We start from the raw sequence: 17,088 nt of genomic DNA on the forward strand, positions 1-17,088 counted from the left end.
CCAAAAATAGCAAATATTTGCTTCGTCTAATACCTGCTCAACACATTCGTACGTGAATAGGTCTATAGAGTTCTCCAAGCGAAAACACACGAACACTATGATACGGCCCGCTTTACACTGTATATTGAAATTTGTTAGAGTGTGAATCAAACTCGGTAGTTTTTTATACTCGCTTTTAGATGACAGTTCTCACAGGTGACGAAAAATTCTTACAGCTAACAAAGAAAAATCGAATACATCGCACTAATACAAATGCGCCTGGAGAATTCTATATTTACGAATGTTCCACTGAGTATATGTTAGCACTGTCTCACCCCTCGGGTAATAATTTTGAGTTATCATAACTAATAAGAGGTCAACTTGTAATAAGAGTATAGACAGAACTCGAACTTAACGAAGCACAGTATGTCATGTTATTGTTTTGATAAAATTTTTGTAGCTGAATTTTATTTGGGGATCATATTTACCTCGGCCCAACCAACATAAATTTCAACAAGGGTAATAGTTGTGAAAGTATCAATTAAGTTTTACTGTCAATAGTTTTTCAGAACTTAGTTATAAACAATGACTAAAAACGCAGTGGAAACATCCAGTAACAAATAATATTTATGAGAAATTGGTATTCTGGTCACAACTTTAATCTAGTGTTGGCGCGAATGCTCATGCACTTTAATTTTCGCGTATCATCCGCGCCAGGAAAATGTAAGTACTAATGATTTAAAAATTGTATTGTGTATCATATTATGCTTATAATCTTAGAAACTTTGTGCTTTTTGCATCATAAATTGTTTCAATAAGTAACCAACATTTTTGATATATTGATGGAGAAATATTTGTTTAGTGACAGTATGCATAAAACAATAATATTAACTTTCAACCTTAACGTCCTACTTTTTGACTGCTCTAAACTATCTGGAACCAACATGAATTTAATAGCATGAGGCAGGTATGTCAGATGTTTATCACAGTGGCATATATACATTCAGTGAATCCTAAATACAATTAAAAGGAAACAGTTTGTTTATGTTTTGCGACAAAATACAGTTCCAAACAGTTTGATCGTTTACACCTAGTAAAACATCTTTGCGACCTCAGAATTACAAAAAAATGGAATGATGCAATTCAAATAATATGCAATTTTTGATAGTGCTGCTATGCATAAGACGCTATGTTAATAATATGTCAATAATAATCGCATTTGAAAATAAGATAAACTTTTAACTTATCGCAGTTTAAAATTTAACCTATAGTTTCGATATTTTTTCCTTCAAAATTTGAACAGCTTGTCTTTCACTATACTGTATTCAAGCACTAAACGCACCGGTGCAGTATGGAATCTCTTGAAAAAAATTCTCTTGCTTTTGCTCTCTCATACTAGCAATAATTTTGACAGAAAGCGCAACAAGTAATTTTACGGAAAAGAGCAAAGAAAGATGGCCCCTTGATTGATCAACAGGTATTCGGTAGTTGATTTTTCGGTTCTTGTTTGTTAGTTTTCGACCAAAAATGTAGTTTTTCAGCTGCATTTTATTGTTGATTAGTGTTGCTATAGAATATTAGGTGTGATGCAAGAAAAAGTGTTCGGTTTTCAGTCTAAATCGGTTATTACGGTTGTATAGTTCGATGTTGCTCTCAAATGTAGTGTTTATTACTGTTTACGCTTCGGAAAATGTTAACATTGCTGAGCGAATTACGCTTCTGGTCCAACAAGGAGGACATTATCATCAAGGACAGCGATCTTGGAGCAATCAAGTAAGTATCTATTCATGCCATGAGTCCATAGCAAGGGTATTTGATAAAGACGATCTCGAAGAGCTGAGAACTTTGCTTGTCAGAGATTTCTTAATCGATTACCCGAGGTCTTTCTCATCGGCTGTATGGCTATTGTCTTTCATTTGCTCTCTGCGTGTCTGCTTAAACCACTTTGCAGAAGCTGCTCTTCAGTTTCTCACAGGCCTAAGCAAACAACAATGATTAACCACATATTTAAAGGTGGTTATTATGTTATGTCACTTATTCGCTGGTTTCAATTTGCTTTCAGGTATTTAGAAAAAAAAACTGAAAACGCTAAATCAACTTATTCGGAAGGTAAAAAGCTCTACTTCGAGTCGCGGGGTTTCAAGTTGAACGTAGATAACAAAAAACCAAACAAGCTCCGAAATGCGTTACGGATGCTTGAAGAGGAATTGCGACAAAAGAGAATCGTTTTTTGCAAGTGGAAAAACAATGCTATACTTCAGATTATGCTGTCCAATGGGTTACTAATTCACGTTTTAATTAATCCTTTCAACGGAGATATCAGTCGGATTTATTTTGACAAATATTTTATTGGTAAAATTATATCGGAGCAGATCACAGATGTTATCATTACTCAGACGCATATACTTATCTCTTACAATGAGAATCAGATCACCTTTGTGCATCTGCAGAAACCAACACCGAAGAAAAACAGTCTTGAAAAAATTGGTCTAATGGATCCAAAGATTTATAATGTCATCATAGGAGGACCGACAACTAGGAAAATACCTAAACATCTTGTATGTAGTAGCTCACACGATCTAGTTATTGTGTGGACGAAATCCTCCCAAAATGAAGTCTATCCTTGGCGACCCACAATTAAGGATCAAGATCGAGCAAACCTTCACGTGTACAAATTAAACGGATCTAAAATGGAGTTACTCTGTTATTACTGGACAGAATATGATCCAGTTTCGGTAGATTTTTCACTGATGAACGGCTTTCAAGTTCACTCTGTCGAGCAAAAGGTGTCCAAGAAAGTAAGTTAACGTAGTGTCGTCAATTGATTGACAAATAACGAAAAGTCGTAATATATATTCTTGCTTACAGGGAGACGTCACAATTGATAGTTGTATATATCAAATTCACAAAACTAAAATGCGCCGAGTAGCTGTGACTTCGATCCCTTTGCAAACACAAGTCTGCTGCAATGCTTTCAGTCCTGATCATGAAAAACTAATGCTCGGCTGTATCGATGGATCAGTTGTACTGTTTGACGAAGGTCGAGGCATCACACATCTTGTAAAAGCAGCATTCGTAAGTTTTATTTTTATATTATTCTAACCGGAGACGAAAAATTCGGTTCAGTCTACTTTACATGCGTTTCTTGATTTTAGATTCCAACATTTGTCTCATGGCATAATGATTCGTCAATTGTGATGATTGCCAATGAAAAAGCCCAATTCCAATGCTTCGATATTGCGCTGTCCTGCGTGAGGGCACAACTGGCTAGTGAAGATGTTGTGCCATCTAGCATCCTGGATTTATCCAACTATTTCTCCCATCCATCCAATCTTGCCAAACTATGCTGGAGTAGAAAGCCGGATATAACGGAACACTGTGAAAAGTATGCCGTTACGGATTCATTTCTACTGCTTGCATTCGAAAATGGTCCCATTGGGTGCCTGCGATTTATTGGCAGTACAGGCTTGAAAGGTGATGTGCATACATCTGGCTTGACAGCGGACGTTCTGATTCACAAATATATCTCTTTAAATCAAGTGGAGAAGGCAATCAACATTCTGCTCAGCCTCAACTGGGACACATACGGAGCCATGTGCCTTCTTTCATTACACCGTATAGCAAATTACATTTTTAAGCAAGTGCTTAGCACAGAAAGAGAACTGCAGCTGCAAAAAGCTCTTGGCAGCTTCCTGGTACCTGTAAAACCTTTATGTTATGAGACTGAAGTGGAATTTGGCGACCAAGTTAACGATATAACCTTGCGGTTTTTCCACTATCTGTTGCGCAATAAATCATATAGTAAAGCATTTCAGTTAGCGATCGATATAAACGATGCAGATTTGTTTCTGAAACTACACGACAAAGCTAAAGCTGACGGAGACTCAGAACTAGCGAAAGAGGCGATAAAAAAAGTCGATGATATAAACCGAATATGCACCGATCGCAGCGATAGTGAACGTGAGTATGGTTTATGGATAATGAATAGTGCACTTCAAAAATGGTACAATATTCTCGATCGTAACTTTTTATTTCAGACTCGTTGTGTTCGCATTCATCGTGCTCATTGTGTGCAGATAGTTTCGATGATGATGACAATGAAGAGGAAGATGAAGAATCTGAAAAAATGGTTCTACAAACACCACCGCGTACTGCAAAAACATCCAGTCAAGACGCGACGAGTTTCAAATCGTGTTCTACGTCTTCCAGCTCTTCAAAGTCGTCTCAAATTCGAAATAGTAGCCCAAAGCATCCACCTCTGCCAAAGACAACCGAGAGTTGCAGCAGTGGTAGCATTAAAACGAGGACGTCTACTGCCAAAATTCGCACAAAAGCTGAATTTAGCAATGATCGGCCGCCTTTGCCATATGTGCCTAAAAAGAGCCCAACAACTGTAATGGAACGCAGCCAAACTGCAACGGCCTTGAAGTTATCGAAGCAACAGCATTCTAAAGTTGCACAAACAAAATTGAAAGGAAAATCTTTCAGTTCGAGCAATTTACTTTCAATCGGAGATAATACATCTCCGTATTATGGATCTCCCGTCCAACGCGGTAATGTTAGAAATCGGTTAAACCCTCGCGAAAAAGCTGCCAAGCTGTATTCTTCGGCAATTGGTAGCCTATCAATGGAGCAGCTTGATATATCATCAAGAAACCCACGGCAGCCTTTTTTCGTAGACTTCGTGGATAACCCAGCAACCCCTCGACCTCCTCCTAACGGACAACATGTGGTGATAGATGTGATTCCTAAGCCACTCGGATCGCTTCCAGCCTCCAATGTTTTGAAGTGTCCGCCAACTAACATACTTGATCAAACAATCGGGATTCCTATAATGCAAGATGAACCAGATTTAGCACGACGCCCTCGGAAACCTTGGTTTACCTCGCAGACGCAACCTCAGTTCAGAAGTATTCCTTCGAATAGCTCCAGTGCAAATGCCAATGCTCCTCGCACAGTGATTCATCAATATCCGCTGATATCTGGAAACATTCCGTCCAAATCACAGTCGAAGTTCCACCACCAGCAGCAGCAGCTGGATATCATAGATCGCACACGTTACCCGACACGACGAAAGGAACCACTTGTTACGGCTTCTATTCTCTCCAACAGTACAAACTCCTCACTATCGACTATGGCTGGACCATCATCAGTCAATTTCCTCCAGCAGCATCAACAAGTGGGAGGGAATTCTTCGTCTAATTCAACACGAAAAGAAAGTGGTGAAAAGAATAAGGTAAAATTCTCCGATACTGTAACGGTAGCCGTAGTGCCGGTAAGTGAAAAAGTTTTGCTCGTGAAGAAGAAAGATGTTATTTCCAATGAAAACAATTGCAGGAAATTCCGCGAAAAGACAAGCTAATCGATAAAGTCCGTAAACCACCGTCGTACAATCCGCTTATAGCTGACCCTCGACGGGAGCTAGCCGAAAGCTTACCTCTGTGCCATCCAAACGACGACTATCTGAAAGATTTTACCCCAATGCAAGGTATTTCTGAAGTTCTCCGTATATAACCTCATTTTGTTTTCTGCAATAATTATTTACCAATCACAGATATCATCGGCAATACTAACGAGCAGGAAAACAACGAGGATACTAAAAAGATTCCCAACATCAAAGTGGTTCATTTTGGTGTTGTTTAATATAGGTATATCGTACTTAGCTACCACGTAGTGAGAAAAATAACTGAAAATGTTAAATAATCATTATATACATTCCGTCCAGTGAATTTTGATCAGTATTTTAAATGTTAATACTTTTTGTTAAATATACTACCTGTAAATATACATGAATCGTACTATTTACCTAAACAATTTCACTCTGGTTTTTTTTTTAATTCGGTTTAAAACAATATATTAAGCCGTATAAATAAAAAGCGTTTGCTTTACTTATCCCGTGCAAATCTTACGGGAGAAGCAGAGTAACTTCTTTTATTCATTCGGCCTATTGTCTCGCTAAACTCAGAAGCGGGGGGTCAATTCTCTTGTTGGTTTTTTGCCTTTTTGTGTACAGACTAACGTTTTATAAGATTCTTCAATATCTCTAAGTTTGATCGGGATGCGACCGAACCGAACCATGGGCCATTTAAAAAAGTTCGATTTTTCAACACCAGGGCATGGGAAAATTAATATGTAATTAATTAATGAGTATTGAAGAAACTCTCGGAGACCAACGCACTCCTAAGCTGGTATGGGAGTGCATCCTTTCACTAAAACAACTGGCAGAAAGGAAACAAACCAAGTGATACTGGGTTCCGAGTATCTGTGGAGTGAAAGGTAATGAGAAAGTCGATACGGACATTGTCCAAGCAAGCATCACCTGAAACAAATTGGTCAGTCAAATTACACTTGCTAACCTGATTCGTGTGAATCGTCAACCAATTTAAGCGGTTTTGTTAGCCATTCCACAAAAAATCACCTCTGGTCGAGCATTTAAGGCACCACCCTCCATTATTCCTAGCCCTTAAGAATCATTGGTTAAATCATACGAAAAGTATCTTACCTGTTTCATACGGCTTTCGGAATGCTGACCAGAGAAGAATTTCTGATATTTTTTACCGCTATCGACTGGTTCGCTCTTCTCGGCGGACGTGATACCGACAACACGTCGTCGGCTCTATCGCACATAATTTTGCACGCAATTGTCAGCATGTTGAAGGCAAAGTTTCACATGTTTCCCGTCCACAAGAAAGGAGACCGGAAGGATGTAAACAACTACCGAGGAATATCGTTATGGGCCATATCCATGTTGTTTGAGCTCGTGATCATGACCTCTCTGCTGTCTCATTGCAAACAATACCTGAGCGAGGATCAACATGGATTTGTCTCGGGTAGACCAACCAATACAAGCTAACATGTTCTACAAGTGTTTTACATCATATGTTGTGGGAAACATAGCGTATCGCGCTCAAACGTACGTCATCTGAAGCTTAGCGGATCGCGCTCAAACGTAAATATCTAGGGGCAAACTGATAAGTTTGTCTGCGGTGTTTGACAAAATTAATCATCCCATTACGAATGCTAAACTCGAAAGACTCGGTATTAGCAGCAGTGTGTTGTGTTCGTGCTGTTTCTACCTAGTCATTCGTAAACTGAAAGGCCTCGTCTGGAATCCCACACGGCAGCCACTTGAGACCGCTGATCTTCCTGTTGTACTTCAAAGATGTGACAAATGTACTTAAAGACTCTCGTTTGTCCTTCGCTGACGATTTGAAGATATTTATCCGTTCGATGATGGACACCTTCATTAATTGGTGCAACTTGAATTGCATGCTTGTCAATCCCGAGAAATGCTCCGTGATTTCCTTCAACCGCATCTGTCAACTTGTCATTTTTAAATACAAGCTCTGTGGTACCGAAATTCAACGGGTTGACCATGTAAAGGACTTCGGCGTTGTCTTGGATAGCCGACTAACGTTCAAACGACATGTTTCATACATTGTGAAACTTTGGCATTCATTGTTCGCATCGCAAAGGACTTCACCAGCGTGGATTGTCTCTTTTTTTTTTTTTAATAGGGGGGAGTTTGTAATGATTTATTTATGTACTAAAATATCTATTCAGAATTAGTATTGTGTGTTCTGCCACAAATGGTGACATTTCAACACTATCATATATATTTGTACGCTTTTTAGTATTATTGAATGTTATTAGCTTTCGCAGTTAAGAAAATGTAATTGTAGGAAAATTATTGAACCTACTTGTCAAGAAAAAAAAAGGAATAAAACGAAACTTAAAATAAACTTAAAACTATCTTACTGACTATAAAGTGAGCTAATCGTTGCAATTGAGGATTGCAACGATTTTTGTCGGAATTTGTTGATAATTTGGCTTGACATATTTTCTAATGTTTCTACATTAGTGAGCATATGTAGCTCGTTCGTGCTAAACCAGGGAGGACGCTTCAAAATCATTTTCAAAAGTTTTTTCTGAATTCTTTAAAGTGTCTTCTTCCTGGTTGCACAACAACTTGTCCAGATGGGAACTGCATATAACATTGCTGGTCTAAATATTTGTTCGTAAATTAACAGTTTATTCTTGAGACAAAGTCTAGAATTCCTGTTGATAAGAGGATATAAACATTTGATATACTTATTGCACTTTGACTGGATATTTTCAATGTGCTCCTTGAAAGTAAGATTCTTATCATAAATTAGCCCTAAGTATTTAACTTGATCAGACCAATTTAAGACCACACCGTTCATCTTAATAACGTGGTTATGGGTTTGAGAAATGAAACTCTTGGCTTATGAGGAAAAATAATTAACTGTGTTTTTGAAGCATTAGGGGAAATCTTCCATTTTTGTAAGTATGAAGAAAATATATCTAAACTTTTTTGAAGCCGACTGCATATAACACGAAGGCTTTTTCCTTTTGCGGAAATGCTTGTATCGTCACAAAACAAAGATTTCTCACAACCTGGTGGTAAATCCGGAAGATCAGAAGTAAAAATGTTATATAAGATTGGGCCCAAGATACTCCCCTGAGGCACACCAGCTCTAACAGGCAATCTATTAGATTTACCATTTAGATAGTTCACCTGGAGAGTGCGGTCAGTTAAATAACTTTGTATCATTTTTGTGAGGTAAAGCGGAAAACTGAAATTTGACATCTTAGCTATTAAACCTTTATGCCAAACACTGTCGAATGCCTTTTCTATATCTAGAAGAGCAGCTCCAGTCGAATAGCCTTCAGATTTATTAGTTCGAATCATATTTGTTACTCTAAGTAACTGATGAGTAGTGGAATGCCCATGGCGAAAATCAAACTGCTAATTTGCAAAAATTGAGTTCTCATTAATATGTGTTATCATTCTATTAAGAATTATTCTTTCAAAAAGTTTGCTAATAGAGGAAAGTAAACTAATTGGTCGATAACTTGATGCCTCAGCTGGATTCTTTTCAGGTTTTAAAATTGGAGTGACTTTGGCATTTTTCCATTTCGTAGGAAAATGTGCTAGTGCAAAGCATCTGTTAAAAATTTTTACCAAGAAATTTAAAGAGTTTTCGGGAAGTCTTTTGATGAGGATATAGAAAATCCCATCATCTCCTGGTGCTTTCATGTTTTTGAATTTTTTGAGAATGGTTCGCACCTCATTCAAGTTTGTCTCCAATACCTCTTCGGAAAGAAATTCTTGGGTGGTGATCTGAACATACTTTTAGTTTACTTCATTTTCAATAGGACTTACTACGTTCAAATTGGAGTTCTGAACACTCTCAAACTGCTGAGCAAGTTTTTGAGATTTTTGTTCGTTAGTTAGAAAAATGCAATCACCATCTTTAAGGACTGGAATGGGCTTCGAGGGTTTCTTAAGAACCTTCGAAAGCTTCCAGAAAGGTTTTGAATAAGGTTTTAGTTGTTCAACTTCTCTCATGAAATTCTCATTTCGCAAGAGAGTGAATCTATGTTTAATTTCCTTTTGTAATTCTTGAAAAATAATTTTCAAAGCAGGATCACGAGATCTTTGGTATTGACGTCTCCGTATGTTCTTCAAACGTATAAGAAGTTGAAGTTCACTGTCAATAATTGGTGCATTAAATTTCACTCTTGCCTTAGGAACTGTTAAATTCCGGGCATTGAGTATTAAGCTGCTAAAATTATCTTATGCTCTGTCAATGTCAGCACTGTTTTGTAAAATAATATCATCATTCAAATTTTCTTCGATCGTAGAACGATATCTATCCCAATTAGTCTTGTGATAATTTAACACAGATCTAGTGGGATTTAGAAGCATGAGTTAATAAATCACTGCATGAATGGCTTTGATTTGTTAGTACCAAATCAATTGTAGATGGACTCCTAATAGAAGACAAACATGTAGGACCATTTGGAAATAAAACTGAATAAAATCCAGCCGAGCAATCATTAAACAATATTTTTCCATTGGAATTGCTTTGAGCATTATTCCAAGATCGATGTTTCGCATTAAAATCACCGATGATTAAAAATTTAGATTTATTTCTTGTGAGTTTTTGCAAATCTCCCTTGAAATAATTTTTTCGCTCACCAGTGCATTGAAAAGGCAAATACACTGCGGCTATAAATAAAATGCCAATACTTGTTTCAATTTCAATTCCCAAACTCTCGATAACTTCGGTTTCAAGATGGGGTAAAACACGATGTTTTATTCGACGGTGGATAACTATTGCAACACCACCACCGGCAACATCAATTCTATCAAACCTATGAACTATAAAATTTGGGTTCTTTTTTAGTTTAAAATTTGGCTTTAAAAGCGTTTCAGTCACAACTGCAATATGCACATCGTGGACTGTTAAAAAATTGAAAAATTCATCCTCTTTCGCTTTTAAAGAGCGAGCATTCCAATTTAGAAAATTTACAGCATTATTTGAAATCATTGCTGAATTTCAATTTCATAACAATATTAGTTATAAATTTTGTACCTTCTTGAACAGCCTCGTACATCGAGTTACAGTTCAACAAAACGGACATTAGCTGCAGCATGGATTGTTGTAGGTATTCAATCTTTTCGGGAGTTGGATTACCTAAATCAATACTGGCTGACTTTTCAGCACCAAACACGAATGGTTTGTTACTGTTTGAATTTGAAATATTACCTGAAAGGACACTGGCATATGAACAGCCTGGTGTTGCCTGAACAGGATTATTTTCTGAAATTTGTTATCTGAATTTAAATTATTACCTACATACACACCTGCTAATGAAAGTGCTGATGATGCCTGAACAGTACTGAAAGTCTTTTGATTACCCACATTGACAACAGGTTGTTTAGAATTCCTACGTTGTCTAGAAGCAATAATTTTTGACCTTACAGGACAATTAAAGAAATTAGATTTGTGATTTCCCCCACAATTTACACATTTGAAACTATTAGTGATCTCTTTCACGGGGCAGATATCTTTTGTGTGACTAGTGTCACCACAAATCATACATTTTGCAGCCATATGGCAATTTCGAGTTCCATGACCATAGGCTTGACAATTCCGACATTGCGTAAGATTATGGATTCCTCCATGTCTCTTGAAATTTTCCCCCTTTTATTCGCACGTTGAATAAAACACGCGCTTTTTCTAAACATTTTAAATTATGTACTTTGGTACGATCAAAATGTACTAAGTAATTTTCCTGGTGTATTCCAGTTTGAAAAATTTTGGCATTTGCCTTTCGTTTCAGCAAAATTACTTGGTTGGGTGCAAAACCAAATGATTCTGACGAACAATCTTTGATTTCACCAATACTTTGATCATTTGAGAGACCTTTCAACACAGCCTTAAACGTTCTCTCGTTTTTGGCATCAAAAGAGTAAAATTTATACATCTTTTCAGTCAAATACTGTAGAAGATGTTTATGGCCATCAAAAGATTTGGCCAAAATACGAATTTCGCCTTGGCGACCAATTTGAAAATTAACTTTCACATTCGATAGAAATGATGAAAGTTCTGATCGAAATGCTTTAAAGTTTGCTACAAATACCACAATAGGTGGAATTTTAACCTTCTTCATAACGGCTTTATGCTCAGTATGAGAAGTTTGGATTTCTAGATCCCCAACAGAAGAAAGAATATCATACCTGTTAGTCGAAATTTCAGTGTCACTTGGAGGAGATGCCTCACGTTTCCTTGATGCCGCATCAAAGCGAGCTTTTTTGTTTTTTCCAGGCATAACTGGACAACTTCACTACACTTTCACTTCACTATAGAATTTAAGTAGAAATTTCTCAAACCAAATTAATTCACTAAACACTCGTTAACTTTAAAAACAAATTTATTACTTTGCCTTTCAACAGGGAGTCTTTTAAAAAGATTGCCTGTCGAAAGCGAAAAACAAAATTTTAATATCTCTCGGTAGTCTAAGACTTAGCCTCGAGCTGTTGGTAAAATGCGACCGTACTGTAGGACAGTTCAAGTCGATCTGCGTGGATTGTCTCAAGGCACTATACTGTTCATTCGTCTGTTCTACTCTCTAATACTGTTTCGTTATCTGGCATCCATATTACCAAAACGAAATGGCAAGGATTGACTCGGTTCAACGCCGCTCCTTACGCTTCGCTTTCCGTCGTCTACCCTGATGTAATCGGTTTCATTTACCAAGCTACGAGAACCGATGCCGATTAATCCACTTGGAAACTCTCCAGGTGCGAAGAAAAATCGCAAAGGCCTTGTTTGCCGCCGTTACGTTCTAGAGCGAGGAGGAATAATTCATTGCCGAGAATACCTTTTCAACGTACTCCGTAACTTTTCTGAGCTTTTTACTACATATGACAAATAATGAAATTGCTGTTGTATTATATTGTATTGCATTGTAGTGATCATGATTGTTATTAGTTTGAGATACTTAACCGTCATTGGGACATGTGTTGTCTGTTGATACTGACTAAAATTAATAAATAAAAATTTGGCTGAACTTAGCGTAGATGTTTCTATGAATAAAAAACGCTATTTTGTACTCTTGGAAATGTTTTTTTCACGGCTTTTTTAGAAGCTATGTAAAAAGGGTATTGATGAAGAAGTTTTTTGGAGCAAAAGCGGGTTGTCAAATCGGTGTGACGCCTTCGACAAAGTTGTCATAGCCTTTAAATATAAATTTTATGAAGGGATTGATATGAATATCATTGGTTTAATGTTATAAAGGTCATAATTGCTGCCATGAAATTTTTAATACCATATATTAACTGGTTTTGTTGAAAAAAACTTTTTCACTCTAGCTCTTACTTATTCTTTACTCGCAAATATCGCAGATATTTAATCAAGAGTACAAGTAAATGTGAGATTACGACAGGAATTATTTCACAAATTACGTAACGCATGCAGGGGGAGAGGGGGTTGAGTCTGCGTTACTTATTGTTACATAGAAGGGAGGGGGGGGGGGGTAGTAGGGACAGTTACGATGTTACTACGATGTTGGCTCGAGATTGAAATTTTTTAGGTGGGTCACGTTGTTCAGCGTTACTTAATTTTAGGGGGGGGGGGGGTCATATCGAACGTTACTTATCGTTACATAATGAGGGAGGGGGTCTGAAATCTAGACTTTTAGCGTTACGTAATTTGTGTACGACGTCTATGTATATTTTTTTAGAAGTACAAAATTACTTTTTACAACTTTGCCGCAGCCACTATAGATCATTGCTTATGCCATAGCTTGCCTTCGTTGTCATCCAATTTTATATCATCTGACTTACTACAATTTCGTAGATCTACTGTTCCACGGTGACCAGATGCCCAAAGACTGAAAATATGTTAAATCGTGCACGAATACTGTTAACCGTAAAGTTCACAAGAATTGGTTTTGGATGTAATTTGCTGGTGAATCTAAAAAACGCGTGCTAATAGGTAGAGATATTTATTTCACCTGAACTCGCTTTTGTCTTTACATCTAAGTTGTACGTGTAGTATCTCTCCTTTAGAACAGAGCAACTGGGGGGTCGCTAGAAGTTTTTAGAACGCAGCATCATACTCCCCCCGTTGAGTCCAGCGGATCAACAGTCGGAAGGAAGCATAATTTTGATACTGCTCTACGGTATTCCTTTGTATCCGTACGAACTGTTACCACTCGTGTCAGGGAAAATGCTTTTCGTGTACAAAACTGCTCCGTAAGCGCGTTTGGAAGCGTCCGAATAGCCGTGAAGTTCTACTGTTGCTGCCTTGTTTGAAATAACACATCGTTGTTTTCGTAATTCGTTAATCGATGGAAACTGCTCTCGAAAAGTAGTCCACAATTGGAGCTTCTCGATCGGCAATTCATCATCCCAATTCAATTTAAGTCTCCACATGTCTTGCATTAGCAGTTCTGCTGTCGTGATAACAGGACCTATGTATCCAAGAGGATCAAAAATAAGTCCGATAGCAGAAAGTACGCTGCGTTTCGTCGGGGGCGGATTGGACACGCTATCGATTGGACTCACATTGAATGCGAAGTAATCGTCGTTAGGATTCCATATTAAACCGAGAGTCTTAATCACACAGTTTATATCGGCTTCCTCAAAATTGAACAGTGCTTCTTGTATATCAGACGGAATAATGTTTCGAACAGTTTTACTGTTGCTGCAGAACTTATGAATCCCAAAACCTCCTCGCTTCAGTATTTTTGAAAGTTGTTAGTAAACTTCAATTACCTCGTGTTCTGTATTACCTCCAGTGAGAAAGTCGTCTATGTAACTGTTTTCTCGTATGATTTTAGCTGCGAGGGGCAGCTCGTGTGCTTCATCCTTCGCCAATTGCATCAATGTTCGCGTTGCCAGGTAAGGAGCACTGGCGCAACCGTACGTAACGGTGGTTAATTCAAATGTTCTCACATCATTGTTGGCATTCAACCATAAAATACGCTGATATTTCCTATCATCTTTATGCACCTGAACTTGGCGGTACATTATTGGGATGTCGGCAGTCAGCACTACAGGATAACAACAAAATCGAAGCAGTATTGTGATAAGATCGTTTTGCACTGTAGGTCCTACTTCCAACGCGTCGTTCAATGAAATACCTGACGTCGTTTTCGCCGAAGCATCGAACACGACTCTGATTTTCGTGGTGAAACTCGATTCCTTGTAAACAGCATGGTGAGGTAGGAAGTAACAAGTATCGAGGTGGTCATGGACTTCAACCATATGACTTAAAGCCAAATATTCCTCCATAAATTGAGTGTAGCGCCTTCTTTTTTCAGAGTTTGCAAAAGATCGTAGTAGCCGATTGAATCGATTTCGTGCTGTTTCCAATGAATCTCCGAGTTGAGCTTTGTTTTCGTTGAAAGGCAGTTTGACAATGTATCGACCAGTATCATTGCGACTGACTGTTTGTTCGTAATATTTCTCTATAGCTTGCTCCCTTAGCGTGTGTGGCGATGCTTGTTGACACGTCTCCAATTCCCAGAATTTTACTAGCGTACGGTTCAGTTGTTCATCGACGCGATTTAGATGGCAAACACTATTAGTAGAATTCGATTTATGCAGTCTAGCGGTGCCACTGACAATCCAGCCAAGTTGTGTTTCAACCAACATGGGAGCTCCAGATGCAAGTTTAATTCGTCCACCTTGTAACAATTCAAAAAATAATTCCGCGCCGATAATCATTTCGATTTCATTAGGAATATGAAAGGCTGGGTCGGCCAAACTTAAATTGGCTGGAAATGTCCAGCAACGGATATCCACTTTCACGATAGGTAGGTTGGTGGTAATCGTCGGTACCACCAAAAAATCTAGAAGAGCGTTAAATGAATTGACGCGTGAACTGATCTTAGTACGCAGCCTATACTTAACTGCAGTTTCAGCGTTATTAACACCGCTGATTGGTATGTTAACATTTTCCATAGCAACGTTAAGCTTTCTCGCTAGCGACTCGCAGATGAGGTTGCAGTCAGACCCGGAATCCAATAAGGCACGACATAGTACATTCTTGTTACTGGAACCTTGAACAAGTACTTCCGCCGTCGAAAGAAGCACTTGCTGTTTCAGCATAAATGATTTTGTACAGTTTACTGATCCTTGCGTTTGCACAGCGATTTCCCGCTGTTCTTCCACAGTAGTTGAACTCGATGTAGCTGCACTTGATGTAGCTGGTGTACTTTCCTTAACCTTAGGGGCTGCTGGCTTATCATCGTGCAAAAGACTATGATGCTTTCGCTTGCACGTTCTACATGTGTTGTCTGAGTTACAAGCGGCAGTTCGATGGCCACGCCGCAGACATTTAAAGCACAGACCGGCTTGCCTGACTTTATTGTACCGATCATTCACAGTAAGCTCTCTAAACGACGTTTGCACAAAGTTCCTGCCTTGAGTGGGTTTCTGCTCGAATTTGACTTTCTGCTTTGGTGCTTTAGTAGGACGCGATTCGGTATATTCTTTCATTTTTTGCAGTATGCGACTACGCTCCCGTAGGTAGTCAATAAAATCACTGTAAGCAGGCAGCTCATCTGCTGGAATCTGTGATTCCCACAATTTCCTTGTTTCCTTGTCCAAGCGTTTAGCTATTAAGTTGACAAGAATCATTTCAGAAAGTCCGTCTACAACCAATTGTCTGTTTTTAAGTGCATCAACGTGCTTCGTACAAGTATCGAGTAAGTTACGCAATTCATTACCGTTCTCACTCGTCATTTTGGGTAGATTAAGCAGAGCATCTATATGCGTATCTATTATGAGCCTTTCATCTTCATAAGTATTTTCTAACATCTTCCATGCTGACTCATAGTCATTATTATTGATCACGTCCTGGTCGATCTTGCCAGCTGCATTGCCTACTAGAGAGTTTTTCAAGTGGTAAAGTTTGATGGCCGGAGATTCATTTGGGTACCTGTTCATTATCGTCTTAAACATGCACTTAAATGAGTACCAATTTTCAAGACTGCCATCAAATGTTGTCAACGGAACCTGAAGGTGAGGTGTCGAGTTGCTAACTACTGCTGGCTGCTGCGGAACAAAGGCTGGGGCCAACGCATTCATTTTTCCTTGCACTTTTTCTGCTTCGGAGGCATTCCATTTTATAACTTCGGTTTGAATTTGCACAGTTAACTCGGTATACAGCTCCTCAGCACGAATGTACTCGTTTTTGTGTTCTTGCCGCTGATCTCTAGGAACGATGTCACAAATTTCCCAATACGTTTTTTGCATGTCGTCATTACACCGGCGTAGTGTATCAAGTTGTAAATTTAACCAATGAATACTTACTTCTGCTTGCTTTAAGCCTTCACGGATTCGATACATTTTTTCTTTTGCCATATCACGCAGATCAAGAAGTCGCTCTAGCTTTTTTGCCATTTCTTTACGCTTCTGTTCCTGTTTTTGTTCTAGCACTGATACGTAGTTATCAGATGCACCAGTTAAAGCGTCGAGAAGATTCTTCGGGGTTATGTTTCGACTTGTTGTTGGCGTTTCCTCACTCATAGAAAGTTCGAGCAAGACCGATAACGATTGAACATGTCACGCGCACGAACAGCACTGTACGACGCGTCGTTTGGCAACTATGCCAGTACTTTTCCACACGGTGGAATCCAAAATGTTTCGCGTGTTAACCGGAATTTCACTGCAAATACTCAAAAACCATCAAAAAACGTTCATCCGGTTCGATTGGACCAAATGTTAACCGTAAAGTTCACAAGAATTGGTTTTGGATGTAATTTGCTGGTGAATCTAAAAAACGC

General features: G+C 38.5%; 2 protein-coding genes across 2 annotated transcripts; one reads left to right on the top strand and one right to left on the bottom strand.

The window, feature by feature from the left end:
- Positions 1-372: 372 nt before the first annotated feature.
- Positions 373-5,793, top strand: LOC129733309 (WD repeat-containing and planar cell polarity effector protein fritz). Its single transcript, XM_055695078.1, has 9 exons — positions 373-498; positions 549-702; positions 760-1,752; positions 2,042-2,777; positions 2,848-3,054; positions 3,135-3,939; positions 4,017-5,254; positions 5,317-5,467; positions 5,534-5,793. Exons 3-9 carry the CDS (start codon positions 1,670-1,672, stop codon positions 5,620-5,622), a joined length of 3,309 nt encoding a protein of 1,102 aa, XP_055551053.1. The 5' UTR covers positions 373-498; positions 549-702; positions 760-1,669; the 3' UTR covers positions 5,623-5,793.
- Positions 5,794-13,471: 7,678 nt separating this feature from the next.
- Positions 13,472-16,831, bottom strand: LOC129728947 (uncharacterized). Its single transcript, XM_055687424.1, has 2 exons — positions 14,072-16,831; positions 13,472-14,008 (listed from the first exon to the last, which is right to left on the bottom strand). Exons 1-2 carry the CDS (start codon positions 16,829-16,831, stop codon positions 13,472-13,474), a joined length of 3,297 nt encoding a protein of 1,098 aa, XP_055543399.1.
- Positions 16,832-17,088: the final 257 nt, after the last annotated feature.

This window comes from Wyeomyia smithii, chromosome 3 (assembly GCF_029784165.1).
Source record: "Wyeomyia smithii strain HCP4-BCI-WySm-NY-G18 chromosome 3, ASM2978416v1, whole genome shotgun sequence".
In the NCBI taxonomy this organism is placed as follows: Eukaryota; Metazoa; Arthropoda; class Insecta; order Diptera; family Culicidae; genus Wyeomyia; species Wyeomyia smithii.

Coding starts and splice junctions, on each gene's coding strand:
- LOC129733309 (XM_055695078.1), top strand. CDS start 1,670: ATGTTAACATTGCTGAGCGAATTACGCTTCTGGTCCAACAAGGAGGAC. Junction 1,753..2,041: donor AGCGATCTTGGAGCAATCAA/GTAAGTATCTAT, acceptor ATTTGCTTTCAG/GTATTTAGAAAAAAAAACTG. Junction 3,940..4,016: donor CGATCGCAGCGATAGTGAAC/GTGAGTATGGTT, acceptor TTTTTATTTCAG/ACTCGTTGTGTTCGCATTCA.
- LOC129728947 (XM_055687424.1), bottom strand. CDS start 16,831: ATGAGTGAGGAAACGCCAACAACAAGTCGAAACATAACCCCGAAGAAT. Junction 14,009..14,071: donor GAGGTAATACAGAACACGAG/GTAATTGAAGTT, acceptor GGGATTCATAAG/TTCTGCAGCAACAGTAAAAC.